The 23,701-nt window shown below is 45.3% G+C and overlaps 1 protein-coding gene across 1 annotated transcript in view; it reads right to left on the bottom strand.

Moving 5' to 3' along the window:
* The window catches only part of SDK1 (sidekick cell adhesion molecule 1), a 382,632-nt gene that overhangs the window by 26,769 nt on the left and 332,162 nt on the right, over nt 1-23,701 (bottom strand). The window contains exons 33-37 of the mRNA XM_054270739.1: nt 21,227-21,362; nt 19,298-19,357; nt 17,190-17,291; nt 2,395-2,510; nt 132-318 (exon numbers count right to left, since the gene is read on the bottom strand). Coding sequence (XP_054126714.1) covers nt 132-318; nt 2,395-2,510; nt 17,190-17,291; nt 19,298-19,357; nt 21,227-21,362 — 601 coding nt within the window. The remainder of the gene's footprint in view (nt 1-131; nt 319-2,394; nt 2,511-17,189; nt 17,292-19,297; nt 19,358-21,226; nt 21,363-23,701) is intronic.

Below are 23,701 nucleotides of genomic sequence, written 5' to 3'. Positions count from 1 at the left end.
CTGTGAGCAGGACTCAGTTCCCTGCTGCATGCCCCATTCCCCTGGCTGTGCCCAGGTGAGCAGGACTCGGTTCCCTGCTGCATGCCCCGTTTCCCTGGCTGTGCCCAGGTGAGCAGGACTCGGCCCCGTACCCGCCTGGTGCGTCCTGCCTGTGGCGGGGCTGCTGCGGGGGCCGTCCCCGGCCGCATTGAAGGCGGAGATGCAGACCAGGTACCGCGTGTGGCTCGTCAGGTTCTTGAGCCGCACGTTAGTCTCGGGCAGGAAAAGCACCTTCACCTTCTCCGTGTCGTTCAGGGTGTCGCTTTCCCAGTAATAGATCTGTTGGGACAGCGAGACAGGATCCCAGCATTATTAAGTGTGGTTTTACAGTTTATTTAAATGGTTTGCTCTGTCTCACCCCTTGAAAATGTACGGTTTATTCGAAGCCTGTGATCCTCCCCTGAAGTATCATGGATCTGTAATACCACTGGCCCAAGTCTTATTCTGTGCCCACTTTGAATCTCCCTGTTAAGCTGTGCCAGGGAAAGCAGATCTTCTTGGCCCTTTTCTCCCTAGGCTCTCCCTCTCTCCCCTTTCCTCCTTCTCCCTCAGAAACCACACTGCTCCCGGGGTTGGGACCCCCAATAAACCCTCAGCAGCCATGTGGAGTCTCCTTGCCGGTCTGCTGCCACCAGCCAAATACAGCTTAGGGGGCCCTTGGGGACTCCCCGGGAACCCTCAAATGAACTACAACAATTAAGGTTGGAAAAGTCTGCAAAGATCATGAGTCCAACCATCAACCCCTGGGTTTGCCACTAAACCGCGTTCCCAAGTCCCACATCCACTCGCCTTCGGACCACTTCAAGGCTCGGTGATTCTACCACATCCCTGGGCAGCCTGCTCCCATGCTGACCAAACTTTCTGTGAAGATATTTTTCCTAATATCTAATTGGAACCTCCCCTGGCACAACTGGAGGGCATTCCCTTCATCCTGTCATGTGTTGTACTATGTCCTACTCCTAGAAAATATTTGGCCACTGCAGCTACAAAACAACTAGAAAGACAGTGTAGTCCTGCCCTGGACTCCTCCCTTAGTTGGGATACTCAGGTTTTTCAGCATGTGCCAAATCTTTTCCTTAGCAAATTCCTCTGAGTCAAGTGACCACATAGCTGAGTACATCACTCAAAAATAGAGCAAAGGCTGAAGAATATGGCTTAATGACAGCAGGTATGAGCTGCCAGGGTTCACTGAGGAGAGGTCAGTTTAAACACTCCCTGCAATGCAAGCTGCCTGTCAGCACTGCCATCCTGACACACCCTGATGGTCCATAGCTCCCCTCTGCACCACACAGCACTCACACCACTGGTGTTCACAGCACAGCCAGGAAAATGCCCTCCTGAAGAGGATAACAAAGATTCCCCCTAAAGATCCTTGAGGTGCTTTTCCCCCTTCTTCCATTACATAATTTTTACCCTGATGCTATAAAATTAGCCTTCAGAGAAGTTGTTTCCAAGCGGGAAATTGGTGCCAGCCCTACTTATTGGACAGGCCTGGCAGTGAGAGCATTACAACAGGCCAAAGCAAGCCAGAGAGCTGAGAGAACAAGCCAAGGCAAGACTCCACCTTGGCTCTCCAAGCCAAGCTGCTGAAGCCATCTATATACGTACAAAAGGGAAAGGACAGGGATTGATATATAAGGATGCTTGTTACTGCCAAGAAGGGATGCCAGACTATTCACATAGGCTTGGCTTTCCTTCACTTATGGATCTAAATTCATGGAGAGAGGCAGAGCCAGACACTGAACCCAAGCCAAGCTCCAGTGTTTGTAGACTTGCCCATTCCCACTCTCTGAGGGTCCATTCTCATGCTGGAGATGCTGAGCAGCGTGTCTCTGCAACGTGCTCATCTCCCGCAAACCAAACACAATTAATACTCTGATTTAATTTTGTTAAAGTTAAGGAAATGAAGCAACGCTTCCAAAATCTGACCTGGCTCAGGCTTCCAGTTGGGAGAAAGTTCTGCTCTTCCTAAAGGCTTGTAGCATTTGATGGAGGGAAAGCTCAGTTAATTTTCTTCAATACATTTCTTGCCCCCAGCTCTTGTGTAGCTGTGCTGCATTTTGCAGCTGATCTGTTGCCTGCATAAGTGGAGCTGCCTCCTTATCTGCATCCCCTGTTTCCCCCATGCTCTCCTTCTCCATAAATAATGACACACTCTCCCTTTTCTCTCCTCCTCCCTCCCAATCTCATTCTCTTTCTTTTGGTTTTGGGACTTGCTGCTGTTCCCTGCTGCAGCCTGAGCGCTGCTCTAATTTGCCTTATGCGGCGAGGGCGACTGCACTTTGTAGAGCTCTCTCACAAGTAAATAGCAATTTCAAGCAAGATAAATGAAAACAGTAGAAATGGGAGGATTGCCTTGTAGCCTTGGATGTTCCCGTTCTGGCTGTCGGCAGGAGGAGGGTCCCAGGTGAGCTCCAGCTGGCTCGCAGAAAGCGAGTGGACTTGGATGTTCTGTGGGGCCAGCGCCGGTGCTAGGGAGGAAGGAGGACAGAAGAATTAACAGTGACAAGCAGAATTAACTCACAGCCAGGTTTTTCATTTGCAGGAGGACCCAGGACAGGCTCTGTTTATGCCACAAGTCAGCAATGAGGCAGCCCCGGGGTATCTGCGTCATTGGGATGTCTCGGCACAAGAGGAGTGAGGAGCAGCTGAGCCTCGGGAAGTGGCTGTGCTCTGCTCCACACAGGCTGCCTTAGACACTGAATCAACTCAATCCTGCCAGCAGCTTTGAAAAAGAAAGGAAAATTTTGCCTTGGTTCCCTGATAGTTTGGGGCTCACCTTTGGCAGTGGACGGTGCTCCTAATCGACTGCTCCTGGTGAGCAAGGCATCCCCTGCCACCATCAGCCCAAATACCACTCAGCAGCAAGACTTTGGGCTAAAATACTGCCTAAAATTACCTCCAAACCCAGACAGCTGCTAATCAATGCACTATTATTTTATGTATGACAGAATGACTTTTAATTTGCTAGTACAGCTTTTTGTTAGCTCCACTTTGATTACACCTCCATATGCACACACTGGCCCTCTTTGGCTCCTGATGGCATTTCTTGCTTGCATTGTGCAGTGCTAGAAAACCAATCTTTGCACCTGGGTCACTCCATCCCTTCCTTTGTCAGGATCCCACTTGGTGCAGGTGGATTTTCCTCCCCAGCAGCTACTGAGGACACACTGTTCTCCCAACCTGCTGTCTGAGCCTCCAGCAGGTTTCAACAAAACAGCTCCTGTTCCGTTCACAGGAAAGGAGCTGAAGCGTGTCCTGCTCAAACTGCAGAAGTGGGCAGAGAAAGGCAGGACAAAGGCTCCACTTCTCCTTTCTCTGTGTTCACAGTGCCATAGCCTTCTGCCAGACCCCCTGAGAAAGTTGTCTCTTTTCTCTCTGCCCCTTTCTGGGCCATAAATAGAAGCGATAAAATATTCACTGCTTGCACTGGATAGCGCCGGTTAGCTGCTCCTCTGGAGACTTCCTTCTTAAGAGAGAATGACCTTCATAAGTCACACTTTTCTACCAATACTCCCTCCCCCCAGAGTTATAAAATAAAAAAGTAATTAACACCCACTCAGCCTGACACCAACTATTTATTTTGTTCTAACTGTGTGGTTTCCATATTATCACTGCCCACCCTGCCGTTAATGGAAATGTTAATAACCAGCGCCAGGTTGTTGTGACAGATGCTTGGGCTCATTATCAGAAATTCTTATTTACCGCTCCATTAAACGACAGAATCGCACAAAAAAACAATTCAATCAAAACTAACTGGAGGAATTTTAACAGCCACATTAATAATCCAAAACATAAATAAAGTTAATGTCTTTTGCATGTTTGCCATCGGCAACTCTATTGCAAAATTATTGCTATACAATTAAAACGCGAAAGGTAAAATTGAAAATAGCCTTTATCCCAGGGCCTGGTTCAAACTATTTATTTATTGTGGGTTTTTTTGTTTTCTTTTTGGCTGGATGGTGAATACATGAGGTGACAGTGACCATCAGTAAACCCTAGCTTGGTCACAAGGGTGCACTTGTCTAATTATTGCCCTGCCTTCTGTGCTCATTGCTTGGCTGGATGCCCTCAGTGCAAGGCAGCGCTGCTAAGGACCAAAAACCTCAAGATTTTGAGAATTTGACAGCACAAACCATAGCATGAGGCCAAACTGATCACAAAAAGCAAAGATGAAAACACATCCCAGAGATCTGCCAGGATGATACGTTCAGGGAAACAGGAACGTCTACAATCACAGAGGAAAATGGTCCCTTTAGCAGTGTATTTCCTTTCTAAGGAGTGACACCGTCTGTCCTGAGCTGACAGCTTCACAGTGCTCTCAACACTTGGGTCTGAAGCAACATCTACAAGAGCATTTTTCTTTGGATGCCATGTGGCAGCCTGGAACAAATACCGCTTCTGAGACGCGACCATCAGAGGAGACGGCGTGTACAACCCACTGCCAGAAAAACACTGCTTTTCCTCAACCCCTTCATGCAGCACATCTAAGAAACACAGTGGTTAAAACCTGCCAGTGATAACTCTGCACCGACACACTCGCTGCTGCAGCTGCATTTCTGCTGCTGCGGAGGAGGAAAATCTGACGGGAGGAACGAAAAAAAAGTGTGGAAAAAGAAAATTTCCCTTCACTACTCCAGAGCCTCCCCGAGATGCAAATTGTTTGGTTTTGTGCCCTGTGAGTCTGTCCCTCTGTTCAACTTTCAAAGGCTGATGTGTCCCCCTCCTCTAAGCACAGATTTCTTGTTGACAGCGAGGGACAGCAGAAGAGTGCTGCTGACGCTTGATGTGGCTCTGTGCAAGAACTCGTTCCATTAAAGGTGAAGTGAAATACTTCAAAAAGAAGGAAACACATCCCTGAAGACCCCACCTGTTTGCAACCCCAAACCATTCCCTGAATATATGGATAGCTTGTGCCAATAAAAGCAAGTGCATTTTAAAGGTGAATTCAAAAGGCTTTTTATCTTCTAGGAATGCACTTCAAGATTACCGAGCTCGGGATTTTTCACGGCTGTTGAAACCTCAAATACATAAAAAGCAAGGTTAGAGCTACATACCTCGCGCTGCTTTAGGTGTTAGTGACATTATCAACTATAGCAGGAGCGACACACACCCCTGAGGGTCCAAACACAGCTCTTGGCAGGTGGAAAGCATTTCACTTTCCCTGAGAAAAACATCTGTGTACTCATGAAGTCGAATTCTGCGCACGTATCCTGCCTTGGAATCTCATGCAGATATTTGTAAACATTTCTTTTCTTATCTGATTTCAATTTACCTTTGAGATTGTCTCCTTGAAACTCACTCTCAGCCAAAACCTAAGGAGAAAGACTGAGCAGGTTGTGTAGTAATTAGTAACAAATAGCAACAAATATGGGCTGGGCTGCTGTTGGCAGGATCATGTAAAGACAACAAATCTATCCAGAAACGTGGTGAGAGTGTCAAAACGAGCCCATAAATAAAGTTACACATCTAAATCCACATTTAAACATATCACTGCCCTCATTTCCCAGCTGCACTGAGCAGTCTCTGCTCTCACTGCAGGCAATTTGAGCTTGCAAATGCTTCTAACCTTTAAAGAGAAGGTGCTTGAAATCCCCAGTGGCCTCCCTGCTCCAGAGCTCTGTGCTCTGCAGAAGGTTCACCTCAGCTTTTCTCACTTGGGATATTTGTTCTCTGGGCTGTGTGGCACCCAGAGCTTTCCATCAATATGGAGCTACTATTCCTTTTCCCAGTGACAATCACCACGGTGCTCTGTGGCACAGGTAGGCAACAAATCCTTGTGATTCACTGGGCAAACTTGATAACTGGTTTTGTGAAGCATTCCTCACTGCTCTTATATCTGCTCCAGTTTCTTGGGAGCCGAGGATTTCTCCTCTGCTCGTTTCCTGATTGTTTCTGCAGTGGCAGTGTCACTGGCAGGACACTCACAGACAAGTTTGGGACAAGATTTCCTGATACTCACATGCCATTTAAGTAAAGATTCAGGCCCAAAATGAAGTGAAAGAGACTGAAGGATTTTCTGTCCATCAGCTTGATCCCAAACAATCCCAAGCAAATTTCTGTTTTGTAAAGACCACTGATCCTTTTCTATCTAGCAAGTGTTTCCCCCAAGTTCTTCAAAGCATGACTGGGAGAACATGCCTGCCTTTCTTCCCCAGTAATCAATATGTTTGCATTTTGGTGTTAGCACCTAGAGGCCATTTTGGTGTTAGAGCTAGAGAATCTCATTGCACAATGTGCTGCATAAACACAGAACAAAGACACAGCTCCAGGCCCCCAAATCCTCTAATCTGTCTCCTCATTACAATGGAGGGGTGGTTGCAGCATGTTCTGAGTATCAGCTGTAATTTTCCCCACCTAGTGATTAAAAACAAGGGACAGCAGTGTTCAGTTCAGTGTGTGCTGAACTGGTGAAATCTTGCACACCTGAGCTTCCAAAGTTTACACAGTAATTCCTGGCACACACAATCATGGAAAATAGGGCTTAAAAGGGTTTGGAGAGGACTCAGACATCATCTTCCTGGGTCACACTGGGATCAGCTTGCTGGGCAGATTTTCATGTAATCTCAATCACTGACTTCTTTCCAGATTGTGCTGCCATTCCCACACAAACTCTGCCAGCACCTTTCTACTTCAACAGCTCTTAAAATAGGGGTTTGTGTAATACCCATATTTTAAAAATAAAAATAAACAAAAAAGGGATATCTATTATAGAACACGAACAAAACAACTCTCATATTATTCTTTTTGATGCCTAACCTAAACCATCCTTACTGTATTGAAGTTATATCCCTGCAGTGACATGGAGATTGCTGCTTCTTCAGCTGCAGCCACTGCCTTCAAGTAGATAAGCAATAGTTTAGTGGATTCTAAAGCCAAACACAACACAACAAACAGAAGGTCACCAGATAAAGCAGTGAGACTGATCAGCAGAACAGGCAAAGTGGGGTTTTCCTGCAGTACAGACTTAGAGAAGAAATGTGAGGATGGTACCTCCCAGGAATGACCAAAAAGGGCGATGTGCAGATGTCTGCAGTCACTCCTTGCATGAAGGAAAAGTGGCATGAGAGAAGGATGTTCAGTGTTTACTGGCCATTTTCTGACAGAGTCTGGGAGGGAGCAGTGGGAGGATCAGAGCTTCCCCAGCAGCAGAACCTGGTGCCATCAGGAATGCTGCGTGAGGGATGCTGATTAGCTCAATAACAATTAGTCAGTTGTGCTTCAAAACCAGCTACTGCGAAGCTGCTTTCCCCTGTGAAGAGCAGCACAAGCTATATTTAGAATGTAAAACACACTTCCCACTAATTTCTGCCTGTTTTAGGCTGGGCTGCATCTCGTGAGGGAAGTCGGTGCTTGTTCCAAGGGCTGAGCTCTCTGTGGTTACTCGGATGTGTTTCAGAGGCACTAAGAGAGGCAGAGCCACATTCCAGGGATGTGGGTCTTAACCCCTCCAACACAATCCATTTACTACATTGGGCCTGAGTGCTCCTGCCCTCTTACTCAGCAATTTGGCACCAATGCTGCTCTGCCAGGTTTGTGACACCCTGAGACATGAAATGAGGCTCAGCAAAGAACCAGTCTTGTCTCCCCATCGTTCAGATATTCAGCTGGATGGGGGAGGAGGCCAAAACAGCTGTAAAAGCCAGGTTTTAGTTGGAAATACTCCTTTCCAAGGGATGTGGATGTATGTGTTGATTTACACAACTGCACAGAACTGTATAAGAGGAATTAAAACATCTCCTCATGTAGTGGAAGTGAACTCAACAAGAACTTGAAAAACATCTCTCTCACCTGAATCATGAGGAAGACGGGGCAGAAATGCAAAAATAGATGTAGAATAGAAAGATAAAAATAGAAAAACCTGTTTTAGTGGAGAAGAAAGGGTGAAGAGGAGAAAGAGAACAGCTGTAGGGATGAGAACTTTGGGAGTCTGGAACACCTGCAGTTGTTTCACTCTGTGCCATCTTGTCTGGGTAGGCAAACACTTGGCTCTCCTCTGAATACCACATTTAGTACAGTAGCTGTGTTTTGCCACATCAATTTTTTAAGGGTATTAAAGTAATGAAGAAACATAAATCAAAGCAGCTGCAAATGATCCCCAAATGTAACATCCCCAGCTTCTATGCTTAGCACTGGGAAGCTTCCCAGTGTTGGCACAGGTATTGTCAGCACCTGCAGAGATACAGGAGGGAGGTGGGGGTGGAGGGAGGGGGAGATGGCATTCCTGCAAACTGAATTCCTGAAAACTGAAATGAAACAAGGACTAGAAGTGCAGAGTCTTTTCCACAGACACAGATCTACGGGTTTACTTGCCAGTGCCCTTTTTGAACTGAGGAGCCATTCTCATCCTGTTCCTCACTAACTCTTCCAGTGGTGAACACACTGTTGCTGTGACCCCTAATCTCTTAAAGGGGGTTTGGATTTCCCATGTGAGTGAGACATGTGCAATCTGGGAATTTCATGGGGCAGACATGATCTGGGTATTGGAACCATGGCAAACCCCACAGGGCAGTGCTGTGAAAGAGCCGGCAAACAAAAACTACACAATTTTCTTTTGCTGAATTCCACAGTTCTACTTAGCAAACACAACCCTAGAAGAGGCTATCAGATTGCATACTGAGATTATCCATCAAGGAAGTGAGAGAGCCTGGCCCAAAGAAAAGCCCTCACAGAACTGTCAGACTGCCTCTGGAAAGGGTGTACAGGTGGTTCAAACAAGAAGTAGGGGGAATAATAAAATGAGCTTTTCCCTCTATTTCTTTCATGTCAGGATGGATATTAACACAGAGGCAGGCAGCCCAGCAGCCAGCAGAGATGGGCCATGAGCAGCAAGAGCCTGACAGCATTAGGGAGGCACGAGCCTGCAAGCTGAAACCCCCTCTCTCTTACACCCATGAAATCAGGGATGGCTCCTGCAGCTCCCTCTCCCTCACATCCCTGCACTTGGGGGTTTCTCCATCCAAGAGCAGAAAGTGTTGTGCAAGGAGAGCAGTGCCAGCTCTGGTAAGTGCAGGATTCACCCCCAGGAGGGGCTGAAGGTTGTTCAAGGGATGGTGAGGAGCTGCTGATCCTCTCTCATGTGCACTGGGAGCAGTACAGGAGGGGAAAGCACTGCCCTCTGCTCTCTTACAAATCTGCCCATTAGAGAAGGAAAATTACCAATTTCAGATTGTTTCCTCACACTCTCCAGGACCCAAAATTCCTCCTCCTCTATTTGTAGTAATGTTCCACTTATTATAATTTGTTAATGCCACATTTGAATATCATAATACCACAAGTTCATGGCAACTGACAAAGGCACCCACTTCACATCCACTAACAGGAATGGCAGCACCTACTGCAGTCTAATCCTTCTGCTTCATTGCAGCCAAGAGAGCGTATCAAATAACCTCCCCTGGGTTTGCCATCTACCAAATGTCAAAAGCTGTATCAGAAAAAAGTCAAAGGGCACAGGTGAGATCTGCCCCTGGAATAACCTTTCACTGTGGCTTTAATGCCAGTTTGGGTAGCTGACCCCCATGAGGAATTAATTTAGGATTTACAGATTGCAATGGTCAGGGAACCCCAGGGAGCCCACAGAAGACTGTGTTCTTGTGCTCCTGGGGAGAGAGAGATTAAATTTTCTTGACTCTCAGTGAGAGTTTTCTCTTTCTCTATTTTTCATCCCTGAGATCATTGCTGCAGTTTCACACCTCCATTCTATCTCAGTGCTTGGGCTGCTGCAGCCAAGATATTTTAGACTATTACTAATTCATACTTTCTTAAGAAAAAATTGCAACTTTTTTGTTTTCAGTCTACAACAAGCAACCTGAAAAGCCTCCAGTTCTGTGATTGACGACGGATACAGCAAACAGATGTCAGAGAAGAAAACCAACTGTGTTTCTCCACAGCTGGCTTCACAGCAAAGCTGTACAGAGGAGGCAAAGCCACGGGAGTTGAGACCCATATGAAAATACTTACAGCACAAATTTTGCTCACATATCCCAGGATGTCTGCAAACAAGCAGAGCAGGACTGCACAATTAGGCAAAATAGGAATTTGGCTGCAAATATAACCCTTTAGTCAAAGCACTCCAACTCCAGCCTGTGTCTGCTGGAATAGAAGTTATCAGCCAGGGGCTTCCCCAACTCTTTACCAGGGCAATTTCTGCTTCATTTGACTTTATTACTGATTGCTCATGTTTTTTGAGAGGAAGGTTAATTCCTCAGCTTTTAATGGAGTAAGCTGTGCTGTGAGTTCAGCGGAGCTCGGCATACCCCGTCAGGTTTCTCCTCCCTGAGCAGGGATGTCCTTCCCTGGCTCTCCCAGCCCATGGAGCTCTGCAGCAGCACAACAGCTCATCTGTCCTTCCCCTCCCACAGCTGCAGCACACAGGCACGAGCTCATGATGAATTTGGGCACGGGGGCTACAGAAAATCGGCACAAAAAAATTTCAACATCAAACGCTTGGGGTTGTGAGTTCATCATCGGAGCAAAACGGCGCCCAGCTCCTCCCGGCCCTGCCACAGCCGGGGACCGGCGCATCAAACACCGCGGATGTTTCTGCTAGGACAGAAACATCTTTCCTACATTGAGACGTGATAAAAAGAGGCAATTAGACCCGAGCCAAGCAGGAGCTGCCGCACTGCATAAAGTATTGTGCTGTACCAAAGGCTGCTGATGACCAATATTAACAACTTAATGAGCTGTTAATGAGGCGCGCGTTCGGCTTTTACTTGCAGCATGAAAACATTGCAAATCATTTTAGGGAGCTTTGGACTGTCAATGGAGAATTAAAGATGTCAAATAAGCCCATCAAATCTATGTCTCAATCTGGACACTGCTTTCCAGTGCATTCGCTTAAAATTCCTTCTCCTATATGGTAGAATAACTTGCTTTGACAGCACTACGACTCCCAGACTTTGCTTCCTTCTGCCTTGACATTAGATTTCAGTCTCCAGAGAGCTGCAGGGATGTCTTTTTGACATGTTGACATTAAGGACACTTCTTCCACAGACTCACACTGGCACGGTTACTTTCTGTCTTGCCATTGTAAGAGCAGCTACTGAGCTAAGCCACCAAATCTGGAAGTCTAATTAGCAAAACCTTCACATCATCTGTAAACAGATTAAGAATATAAAATTACCCTTAAAAAATAGCCGGTTTGAGTAGGAAAGGAAGCCAAGCCTTACAGAGAAAATTCATTTCCATAACTTCCCAGCATTGTAACAATACCAGCAGCACACAAGCAGTGACTAATGCTCTGATGTGGGCACACTTTAGTTTGCTATTTTCTACTGTCCTGTCACAGCCCTGCAGGATTAGCTCCCACAGCCACATGCTATCAACACTCCTGTTACCTCCACTGGAGCTGCATTGAGGGGAACAACAAATCCAAATTGGACTTGCTGCAGACAAGCCCTTGTACTTGGAGTGAACCTGGAGAAGTTTAAAATTCACCAAAAAACACTGATGGGATGTGCCCAGTGGCCAATCCCCCTCTCAGAAATTGGATGCTACTGGGATACAGATGAATTGAATTCCAGGAGGAACTGCAAAAAGGTTATTTTCCCAGACCAACTAAGAAATGTCTCACCACTTCTTGTTTACCTTTCATCTTCATACAGCTTGCCTTTCTTGCTCTGCTCTGACTTTACTCTTTTAGCACGTTGTTGGAGAACAAGGCTTGCACCTTTAACTCCAAGCTGACAGGAGACCTTCTCAGAGAGAAAGACACTGGGGACAGGATGGCAACCCAGTGTCACTCCTAGAGCAAGGCATTCCCAGAATGACAGGATAAAAGCTCATCCAGAACTGAGCATCACATCGGAACAGCTATGCACGTTCTTTAAATTTAAAGGGAAGGGGAAAGAACAACCGATTTCAAACACCCTGCCATCCCCCAAAGGTAGCCTCTTGCTGATGTCCAGAGCTATCAGCAAAAAAGGCAAACATCCTTTTATTTCAAAGGCTTGGTGCTTTTAAAGCACCAAAGTTGCCCTTTGTTTAATGTTTGAGCATGTGAAACCAAGAATTCATTTACCATTCCATTCCCCAATAGCTTCCCTCCATCCCTTTTTATTTATCGAGGGAAGATACCGTCCCCAAGGCTGACAGGTTTCAGACTACTGCAATGTGAAATGGCCATGATAATCCTTCTCTTCCCTTCTCCAGTGGCATCTGGGATGGCAGTGCCCACCCAGCTCTTGCAGCTGTGCCAGCAGCAGCGTGCTGCTATCTGCAGAGGCACAGCCAGCCCTCGTGTGCCACCGAGATAGGAGCGCACAGCCAGGGGCTGCACAGGGCACAGGCTGCCAGCTCGGATGTGCTGGAATCCTGTCATTCCTCCCCAGCCTGAGACCAAGGAGGCACAGGGGACTCCACACAGCATCTCCTCTGCTCTTTGGGGCAGGGCAGGAGATAAAGCTGCTGTGCTGTAAGAGAAAAGGGGGGCCCAGACAGCGCTGAGGGACCCCCTTCTCCAGAAAGGGACAGAGGTGACACCACCGGGGGAAGCTGGAGTGCACATGTAAAAGAGCAAAGCCTGAAGGAAGAGATTAAAGCACCCAAGGGCAAAGGAGCCTTGTCCTGCCAACCTTCCTTGCCTTCAGCACAAAGGGATGTTGCCCCAGCACAGATAACCAGGTAAGAAGGGACAAGAGCTCTGTTCTGGAAGCAGATTCTAAAGGGAAGCCAAGTACTTGGAGTCAAGTCTTTGCTTCCTTACACAGGTTCTTTGTCCTCAGTGTAGCCTTTTCTGTCTACACTCTCCCAGTGTAGCCTTTTCTGTCCCAAACCTATTTCACTATTTTTAGTCTTGGAGTTTTCCAGGTGGTTTCTGTTTCTAGCCTGCAAAATGCTGGAGATGGCCAGGCAGCTCCAAGTGCTTCCCCTGACATTACTGGCAGAGCAGATCTTCCTGTGCCAGCTACGGGTGAATTAAATAAAATTTGTGAGGTCCAGGAACACCTGTGGAGCTGCAGGCAGGAGGGCAGATGAGAATAATTGCACATAACAGGAAGAAATTTGGTTTGGTGTCTGCTAGCTTTGCACTAAGAGGTGGATTCAGCTTTTGAAGGCAGAGGTAAGATGCAGACATCACTGTTCCATTCCTGCTCTTTTCCAAGCTACAGTTCCACTTGGAAGAAAATGAGAGAGCCAGGTAATGTTCTCTGAAAAACGATGGTACAACTAAAGTGGCATTTCAATGGAGGACTACTAAACAAAGGGATTTGTCTCCCAGCTCTTTTTACTCCTTGCCTTTCCCATTACAGAACCAGCTCTCAGAGATCATCATTAAACAGAACAACAACAACAACCCGGCCTCATCAGTTCTTGTGAATTCTGAAGGTCACCAATGTCACCATCAGTTAAAATGACACACATCACTCCCCTCTTCACACAAATGGATTTACAACCTGTTTAAAGGCTGATGTCTCTCGAAGCACTTCACCCCTTCTGCCACCCCCTCTCTGCACACACTCACTCTACTCCAGCAACAGCTGCTGGAAGAAATGATGAATTTCATTACTTTTCATCCACAACAGCTTTGCAGTATATGGGAGAAGCACTGAAGGCTGCAGGCTCGTTAGCACAGGATTTGTATTGCCACATTTTACTTTATTCACCTTCCCAAATTAGGTGAAGCACGCCTGGCCCAAACCTGTGATTTCTGTTTAATTAAAATGCAGGTAGTGGAGTCTCCCGAACTCCAGAGCCCCCCACACAATCAGGTGGTGACAGCAACCTGGTAGAATAATGCTCTTGATATAGTGGCTGCTCTAACAGAGTCTTAATTTCAGTGGAGCAGAACAGCACCTCTGGTAGCAGCTGCGTTTGGGGCTGGGATGAATATCAGTAGCCAGCCTCTGCTGAACACTCCCTGCCTCCCCAATCAGAGCCAGCATCCCTGACAGCTGAACTGTTAAATGAATTAACAAGGCAAAAAGGGGGCTTGCCAGCGGGGCTGCGACTCCCTTCCTAATTTCTGCAAGTGGTGGCTTTCAATTTTTCTGTCATTTGTCAGGAGATGCTCATGATTCTCTAATGAGCAGGGCAGAACTGCAGCCAGCTCTAAAAAGGCAGAGTTAGAGGATCTTCTGGGCCTTGGAGGAGAGGGATGCAGATGCTTGAGGCAGGTGGGGGAAGGACACGGGCTCTGCTCAGGCTGAACAGGCAGCACATCCTTCCCAGCTGTGCTCAGCTCAAGGACTCCCAGCCCACTCTCCCATCTTGGGGAAGAACTGCTCTCCACACCAGCGAGTTTTGCCAATATCCAGGCAGAACTCAAAAGGAAGCCTTTGATCTTATGGGCTACCCAAAAAAGGGAAAGCATTTTCTTTACCTGTAGGATAAAATAAAAAAAAAAAACACCATCAAAAAACCACCAAAAAGATCCAAACCACTGGCATCCAGCTTTCCTGTTCACCATGCAAGTTGGGCTACAGAGGCCTTTTACTCATGGCTGGCCCATTGTTCTCCTCCAGAATTTCCCCCTGCCCATCAGCCAGAGGCAGGGAAGACCTGCTTAGGCTGCCCAAGGGGGCAGTTGGCTGCAGCACAGCTCAAGAGCACTCCAGGGCTGGAGAGAAACTCCCCATTTGGGTATATTTGCTCATTTAATTGGCAAAACTTGAGGAAGGTTGGTTTTAGTAGCTTTTTTCCCCCCCAAGCTTTTCAGGTGGTTCCATTACCTACTGGAACTTTTACTGTAAAACCCAGGTTTGATCACAGAGAAGTTTTCAAATCTAACAGGGGAGAGCACAAGAGGAAAGGAAGGAATCACAGACACTCCTCCTTCTGCACCACTCTGTAGAAGCTGAACAGCACAACCACCAGCAACACGAACACCCAACAGAAATAGGTGTTTTGACTGAGCTGGCCTAAGCCCAGCACATTTCCCCAAAGGCACAAAGGCCATTTTTATCCCTTTTTATGAGCCAGAGAGGAATGTTCTCCCCTCTCCCAGAGTTACTGCAATGCTTAGGGCAGAACCAGGCCCCATTTAACGGCACTGAGACAAGAGTTACCTGAGAGCTTCAGCCCAGGGACTGGCCACCTTCACTCACGCTGTGCCCAGTGCTGTGCATGTGTCAGCACTTGTTTATTGGGAAGCTTTTCTCTGTTTTTAACCTGAGTGCCCCATTGCTGGAGCTCAGCAGACTCATTTTTTTCCAGCTTGCTGCTTAACTGCCTTTACCGTGGGTAAGAACATTGAGCAAACAATAACAGCAAAAACCTTGTATTTCCACAGCACACTTTAACTCAAAGGTGTCACAAATCAATTTAAAACTTAAATTGCAATACCATCTCCAATCACTTTACTCACAGTATAAATCACAGCCAGTTCTGGAGGTGGAAGAGGCAGTTATATAACAAAGTGTAATAACTTCACACAACAAGAGTGAAAATCGGCAGGAAGATCCTACATTCATCATCTCTGCTGTGTGAACCTGGACGGTCCCTTTCCAGAGGTAAATCCAGGAACTCTAACACAACAGCCAAGTCACACACTGCAACTTCAGACACAGCAGCCCTGCCTGGGAAAGGAGGCCTCCTGGATAGCACAGAATCATGGAATGGTTTGAGTTGGAAGGGATCTTAAAGCTCATCTAATTCCAGCCCCGCTTCCTTCAGACACTCAGGGGTCCTGTAATTATCTCAGTGTCCTCCCAAGTCTGTCTCCTTCCACTGCCTTGTTCCCTGAGTTATGATAGCAAGATCTGGACTGTGGGATTAAAAGACACAGTATAACAGCATTTCCTTGTTTTCCCCAGCTGATTTCCCATGCTGTGTACATGTGTATAAGTGCATGTGCTGGCAACATTTGCAGTAGGGAGATACTTAGCTCGGAAACAAAAATGTATTTTGAATCCAGATACAGTTGGCTCCACCTGGGACTTCCTTTGCTGCAGTTGCAGAAGTAAGCTGGAGCAGAAGCAAACTAGAAAAAAATGTAAATATTGCCAGCTGTCTCTCCAGGACAACGCTGCTCTGATTAATTTATGATGTTTTCAAAGAAAGATGGTGAATGTTGCACCATATTTGAAAAGAAAAGGTTAAGCAGAGTTTAAAAAAATGCGCAGTAGTATTCTTTAAAAAATGAGCTTTGCTTAGTTTTGAGCAATAGAATGTTTAATGAGCAATAATGAAATGAATTAGTGCTGGCTTTGATAGCTCCTCCATCCCACAGCCCCGAGACACAGAACAAAGTGCAATCAGCTCCAGTGCTGGGCCAGGCAACGCGAGGGTCGAGCTGCCTCCCCTTGTTCTGAGCTTCAAACGCTGCTGCTGCAGAAATGGAGAGCAGAACTAACGAGGATTTCAGAGCCCGCCTGCCTCCCTCCAGCTGGGATCACCACAACCACAGCCCTGCTGGCAGGAGGGCAGCAGCTACTCCAATCCTGCCCTTCCCAGCTTTTCCAGGATTTCTGGGGGGGCAGACTGGCTGGGGGTTATCTGGGCTGTCACAAAGCACCCGCTCCTCAGGGCATTCACAGAAGTGTCTGCTCAACTCTTCTGTCCTCATTTCCACCTCCAGCCTTCCAGTGGGGGGAAGGATCTTTTTAAAACATTTTAAAATGATCAAAAAGGACTCAGGCACCAGATCCAGATAAGCAAAGGCCTGAACTGTGCCACTGAGCGGGGCTGGATGCAGGGACAGTCTGCACACTCCTGGGAGCACCCAAGCCCTGTCTCCAAAACCAGCACTAAACCAGACACGCATCTCCTTGCTTCAAGAACACAAAAACACAGCCAGTGTGGTGCCAGGCAATGCCTCTACACAGAGAGTTATAAAATAAAAGGATCAGCTTTCTGAGTCTCCCTTGTTTTGTAGTTTTGTTTCTTTTCCCTTGTGACTTTCCTGTGCTCCACTTTTCACTTCTTTAACTCGAGTCAATTTTTCCCTCAAGCTAATTTGGTATGAACAGTCATCCTCCTGCAACTCCAAAAATATTTTCTTTTCTTTCTTTCAAATGTCCTTTCTTCCCTCCTTCCTGCAGACCAGCTGGTTTTCCAATGGCAAGAAACTGCCAGTGCCTATTCCAGGAGAGTGGGCAACAAAAAACTGTCAGCAGTAATGACTGGGGAATTTTTCAAATAATGCCTTTCCTGGACAATTATTGAGCATTATCTGGAAAAAGAAATCAACTGATTTTCTTTTCACCTACCTGCTTCACCCACAAACACTTCCACTGGTGTGCTGGTAGGGCTCTCACCAATGACATTATATGCTGTCATTAGTACTTCATATCTCTTGTATTTCTTCAATTCTGAAAAGGTAAAATATTACGTATTAATATTATATATTATGATTTATACTGTATTACAGCTATCTTTTAGACTCCAACACCTCTTTATCTCCAGACTTGTCTTTCAGAATAGAGCAGTGGCAATAGAACACTACAATAGTGCAATGTCTACTTCAAGCCTTCCTGAATTCACACATCACAACAGTATTTGCATCATTTTGAAAGACATTTGTGATGAAATGGCAGGATTTTCCAGAGTTTCCTCACAGTGACACTCCAGTGAGAGGAATAATAATTTCCCTCTATTTCTTATGGATAGCTAACCAGAGGAACATCTCTAGGTCATTTTTAAGTACAGAAAATGGCAGGATTTGGCTTTGAATGTCACCATAAGGTCTCATTTTGACCTGCACTGGTAGGGAAGAGCCTGGCAAGCATTTGCCTGATCCCTGGGATGCTGATTTAGGGTGGGCCATTTGGGAACTGCACTGCTCTAGAACAGCTGAAGCAGGTGCACAGGGAGATCTGCAGTGGGGAATCTGGACCATTCCAGGTCCTCCACAGGGATGTTCTCCTCCAACGTGACCACAGCCCGACCATCAATCACAACCAGAAAAGAGAATTTGAAGGCTGGACTCCATTTGGACACCAGGCAACAAATTTCTTTGCTGACACAGAGAAACTACTCTGACAGATGAGGCGGGAGAGTGAGAGAAGCGTGAAAAAATCTAAAAACCCCAATTGTTTGTGGGTAATTAACAGATGCAACGAGGGTGGAGCAGAATCACATCAACGTCATTGAGGGAGGCAGCGCCTGAGTAGTTTCAGATTTTGCATTTTCAGGATGAAAGAATCAATCCTAACAGATAAATTTATCATCTACAATACTTAACAGGGAAATTAGAGTAAGAGAGCAATCAATAATATAAATTGCCCTATTTAAATGAGCATTGAATTAAGACACGCATGGCCAGAGGTCCAAATTTCTCCCTTTGCCAATAATTTTCCCTGCTATCTATGAATCAGAGTCCCCTTAACACAGGGCTGACAGTGTGCCATTGGTTTGGTATGGTTCAAAAAGTCTAATTAAGCAAGTTTGTCTAATTTCAGTGTCCCAGAACTGTTTATAAGTGTTGTGCTCCAATATCTGACTGTGACTTCAGCATCATTCCCCAGTCTCTGGCATAATGTAAATTATACCTAATATATCCCCAATTTTTTAAATGTCATGTCACTAAATTTGGATGGACTGCAAAAGATGGAGCAAGCAAATCAGAAATAACAGTGCTGAGTTCATAAACAAACAATAGCAAGATACACACGTATAGTACTGGGCAGCTTGCACGGGGAAACTGTTTTTTCTGCCATGAGAAGTCACAAGGGAGATTTTAGTGTTAACTGGATGTGGAAGAAAATGGAACACGAGAGTTCATGCATGCAACTTTCAGTGGGGATCAGGCTTCATTTTTTCTTTTTTTTAGTCCATCACAATCTGTGACTCAAAAGCCTTGGGCAAAACCTATCTAGTGAACCATCAGCACCACAAAGCAACTTGCCTTTTAACTCTGTCGAATGTTATTTTATTCATTTCCAATTGAAAACACCTCTGGAGATGCACATAAATTCATTGGGCCCTTTCTAAATTGGCCTTGTACTCCATGGAATGCCCGAGCATCGCAATGCTTGAATCATAGGACTAATGATGTGATACAGCTAAACTCAGATGGACTGCAGAATATATAGCAAGTGAATCAAAATTCATTTAGCATCAGCAATGCTGGGTTGTTACAGTCACTAATGTTTTACCTTCCCAGCAGCCACATTTTTACAACAGCTACCTACTTGCATCATCGATGTCTCTGGGTGTAGGGGAAGCAAAAGGCTTAAAGAAAAAGATACTGGAGAAAGCCAGAGTCATTAATCTGTGTTGATTTCTGCTGGATCCACGGAGGAGAGCCACAGGAGTTTGCCCATGGTATATTTTGAACCATTACAAAGAGTCTCAACTGAAGGCAATGTGCACTTACGTGTTAATTCATACGTCGTTAATGCAGAGCTGCTGTTCACTGTCTTGAAGCTGCTTTGGGCTATTCAGGGTAAGCAAAGCAGAAAGCTTGTTACAGTGCAAGGAAATAGTTATTGCAAATGATGTACAGCAGAGGCAGAGGCAAATGAGGCAGCACACCCATACACAGTTTAAGCTTTAGGAATATACCTTGAAGGGCAATAAAATCACATCACTCTCTCGTAACACATCGAGAGCATCTCGCCCACATGGGGCTGTTTCATTTCCTCCTCAAACAGGGAGCTCACAAATACACAACACAAAGATGTTCTGGCTTTTAGATTAAATAGAACAAATGAGTAAAACTGAAATGATTTCTAGGGGCAAAAGCTCACAGTGGTGCATTACATGCTGATTTCTCGAGATGCAAAATTCAAAACCTGAAGAGCTGCAGAGTGCTGAGCTGGAAGCTGGACCACAATGTGAACACTTACATCAGGGCAGGGCCTGTTTCTTTAAGCGTGAATTTGATTTCCCTGAAATTGATTTCACTGAAAGAATTCAAGATTCCTGCTGTGAGTGAATTGTAATAATATGCTAAGCTGTGCAAAACTGTGGGTCAGTGAGGAACAGAGGTGTTCTAAGGTGAGAATTATGAGGAGAAAGGGGGAAATTTATCTTAGAATACATTTGTCTCCACCCCTTGCTCTCTCTGTCTCTTGAATCCCTGGAGAGGTGCAGCTTGTTTTTTCTCTTCTACAGTAATTAGGAATATAGCTGCAGGGCCAGACAAGAAGAGGGAAAAGACAAAACAGGTTGGTTTCACAGGCTCCCCATCTTGTGAGAGCATCCAAATTCATGATTTCATAATGTACACTGTAAGTCATTCAGTTTTTGTCTGAGAAAAACCCTTCTGCATTCCTACACCTATGAGAGCTTTGCATCTCTGTCCTGGTTCAAGCTGCTCAGTCTGAGAAGTCTCATTAGCTCTGACCACATAAGTGAGGTCAGAGTTAGGGGCTTACTTTATATTTAATGCACCTACTTATCCACACCCACATTAAAATTCACTCTTGCTTTTGTAGAAATAATTTCTATGGGTTCAGGAAAGCATAGCAGATGATATAAGATATTAAAATAGTCTCACTGAACCCTATTCTGCTGCTCTTGGAGTATTATCTTATTCTGAATATTCCAGTGACATCGAAGAGGACAAAAGCTGGTCCCTACATGAGCACATCTCATTGCTGGACTTTATTTCTCAGGCTACTGAGTGTTCACATGTCTGCCTCACATCATCTTATTCTGCCTATTCTTCTCTCTGATTTCCTTTCTAGCCTTTATCTAAAAAGCCTTTCATTTTTTTCTATTATTCCTCTCCCTCTCCACCTTCTTTCCATGTGAGCCATAAATCCCAGTGACTAAAATGGAAAGCAGGCACCTAAAAATTCTTGCTCATCTTTTCTATTTTCTTCTAAAATGTGGACAAGCACTTTGAAATTATAAAAATTCTATTTTAAAATCCTTCTCAGCTGTTTTCCTCATACTGTAAAAAGAAAAACAAAACGTCAATTATAAAAACTATTGAAAAAAAACAGCAAGAAGGGAAAAAGTTGCCAGCTGAGGAAAATGAAGTGCCTCCTGTTTGAAGACAGAACAAAGTGTACCAGGGTAATTATCAAGTGGAGGTAGGGGAAGCAGAAAATCAGAGTGTACGTGGGGGACAGACCAACAATTCCAGCATGCTGGCAGAGATCAGCACAGACCATTACAATGCTGATCACACTCAAGTCACTTGCATTTTTCAGCATCTTCAGACTGATTGTGTAAAACCTGAATTATTCCCAGCTCTCTTAGACTTACATTTTATTTCCACGGGGTAAGAGGGGTGTGCAGTGCCTGGTGTAATGACAGATTACCATGGTGGGATATTTTAAGGCCCAAGGCTTACGTGTGAGCTCTGCTCTCAGGGCTGAGGGGTTCTGGATGGTTTTGGATTCCGTGCCAGCTCCGGTGTCGTAGTCCAGCTCGCGGTAGTAGATGCGATATCCCAGCAGGAGCCCGTTCACGCTCTCCATCTTGGGGGGCTGCAAAACACCCACGGGAAGAACAGGCTGGTTATGATGGGCATGGATACACACATCCTGATCACAGGACAATCTTCAGTTGGCATTATTGTACTGAAATACTGATGATCAAATAAAAAGGAAAATAAAAAGGAATAATAAAAATTGTTCTGGCTTTGATTAGGAAGACAAAACTAGGTCTAATGACAACTTCATAGAGGCATTTAGAGAGAAGTTACAGTGTGATGGGCTCTGGGGTGGGCACAGAGGAGAACCCAAGGGCTCCTCCATAACAGCTCAGAGCAGTCTGGCACATACAGCCATGGGATGGCTCAAATATGAGTTTTTTTCTTTCAGTATCATATTGGGAGATGATCAAGGACAAAACATCTCAGCAAGGCTTCTCCAGCAGCCCCTCACATCCTCCTTCAGCTACAGATACACAGCTGGCACACTGGAAAGGAGATTTGTATCTGGGTGGCTTGCTTAGGTAGAGACAAAGGGATTCCTTATGTTTTGAAAAAAATTACTTTCCTGAGTCTAATGCAGGATAAGAAATGCAGAGAAGAGATGCCTTCAGCCATTTACCTTCTAAAGATTCTTTAACTGAAATTTAAGGGGTTGAAAGTATAAATGAAAAGGGTTTTAATGATAATCTTGCCTTTAATCCAGAAAAATCCCTACCAGCCTTGAGAACTTTACTAAGGAAAAGCATTGTGTAAAAATTAACTGCTGGTGTGAAACACTGTCACAATAGAAGGTAATGCCTCATGTAACTTTAATGAAGAAAGTAAGGACATCTCGACAGAAATGAGGAAGATCTTTGGTAATTCTGCTTCCAGAAATGACATGAATTTTCCATTACTACATTACAATGGCAAGAGGTAGAGAGAACTGTCCTGTCTCAGTGCCAAGGACCTTGCTTTGGGTGAGGGCTGAAGGAATTAAGTAGAAAGACTGCATTTCATGGAAACCAAAAAAAGAAAATTACATGAACCAGAGCATAAGGAAACTACACCTGCTCCAGGAGGAAGCTGCCTTCTTTTGCAGCTGTCCTGCACAGAGCCTGCTGAAAGCAACCCAAACCCGCCCAAGATTTCACTTGCTCTGCCTGGGTGGAGATATCTTATTCATCATTTCATGCTCATCATGGTGCTCCATCCTCTGGCAAAGCTCTGACCACCTTTCACAGTTATTTGGGATCTGAGTGGAGAACAATGCTGTGGGTACAGGATTGTGAGGGACCTTGAGGATCATCAGGGCTGGGAGGTCCCCGTGTGGAACCCCACCTGCTGAAAGCTTCTCTCACAGACAGAACAACCTCCAGAAACCAGAACAACCAGAAATGGAGCTGATTCTTCAGCCTCCCAGTATTCCTGATGGAAGCTGTTCCCAGCCTCACCACTCGGGTGGTTAGAAACATTCATTTAATTTCTAATCTAAATAATTCATAACCAGTTTCTACCCATTTGTTCCTGTGCTAACATTGCCTTTTGGGTTAAATTGTTCTTCTCCCTGTGGGGTGTTTACTCCTGTGATGTATTTTAGAAAGGGCAATCATATTCCCTCTACGACCGCATTTTACAAGGCAAATAAATCAAGCTCTCGTACAACAGCTTTTCCCAGTCTCAGGCTGAGAGCCCCTTGTCCAAGGGACCAAGAAAATAGACCAAATAAAGTGCCAGGTTCCTCTAGGGCTGCCCTGTGATGTTACTGCTCATGGACCAGCTGAAACACTCTCCTGTGCAAGGGGATGAGATGGGGTTACTGGAAATTATCAGTATCTCTTTTTTCTTTTCCAATCTTCTGACTTTTTGTTTTCTGTATTACACTGAAGTTACTTTAGCCCTGATGGTGCCCTTGCAGAGAAGGGCTCCACAGCACAGCAGTGTCCTTGCCTACCTATTTTGATTTTTCCTATTAATTAAGGCTTTTCCTATTTTAATTACTAACAAACATTTTTTTTAAATTTAGGAGAAAAAAAAAGTCAAAGTGGAATATCCTGCAGAAGTCTAAAAGAAAACCCTGCTGAAGCTGAGGAGGAGACTGTGACTCCCTGCTTTGCCATGTAACTGCCTTACAAGTAAAGCTTTATTTCGCATTGTGACTCAACACTGATGTTATTGTTTTCATATAAAACAATATATAAAAAGAAAACATTGCTTTCTTATGCTATCATGTGATTCTCCATCTTTTCCTTCCTTGAGATTTAGGACAGGAAAGCTCAGAAAATAAATAGCTTGCAAACTGTCTCTCTTTTTGCCATGGAAATGATGTTTTTTTCCTGGAAAGGGTACTCTGCTAAAAGGTCAGGTCTTCCCCTTCCTATCTGTCTTCTGTGGACAAAACTCTGCTTTTGA

The sequence above is a fragment of the Melozone crissalis genome, unplaced genomic scaffold (assembly GCF_028551555.1).
Source record: "Melozone crissalis strain CALT ecotype California unplaced genomic scaffold, PUWL_Pcris_2 ptg000012l_1, whole genome shotgun sequence".
In the NCBI taxonomy this organism is placed as follows: Eukaryota; Metazoa; Chordata; class Aves; order Passeriformes; family Passerellidae; genus Melozone; species Melozone crissalis.
This window is presented reverse-complemented; position numbering and strand designations above follow the sequence as displayed.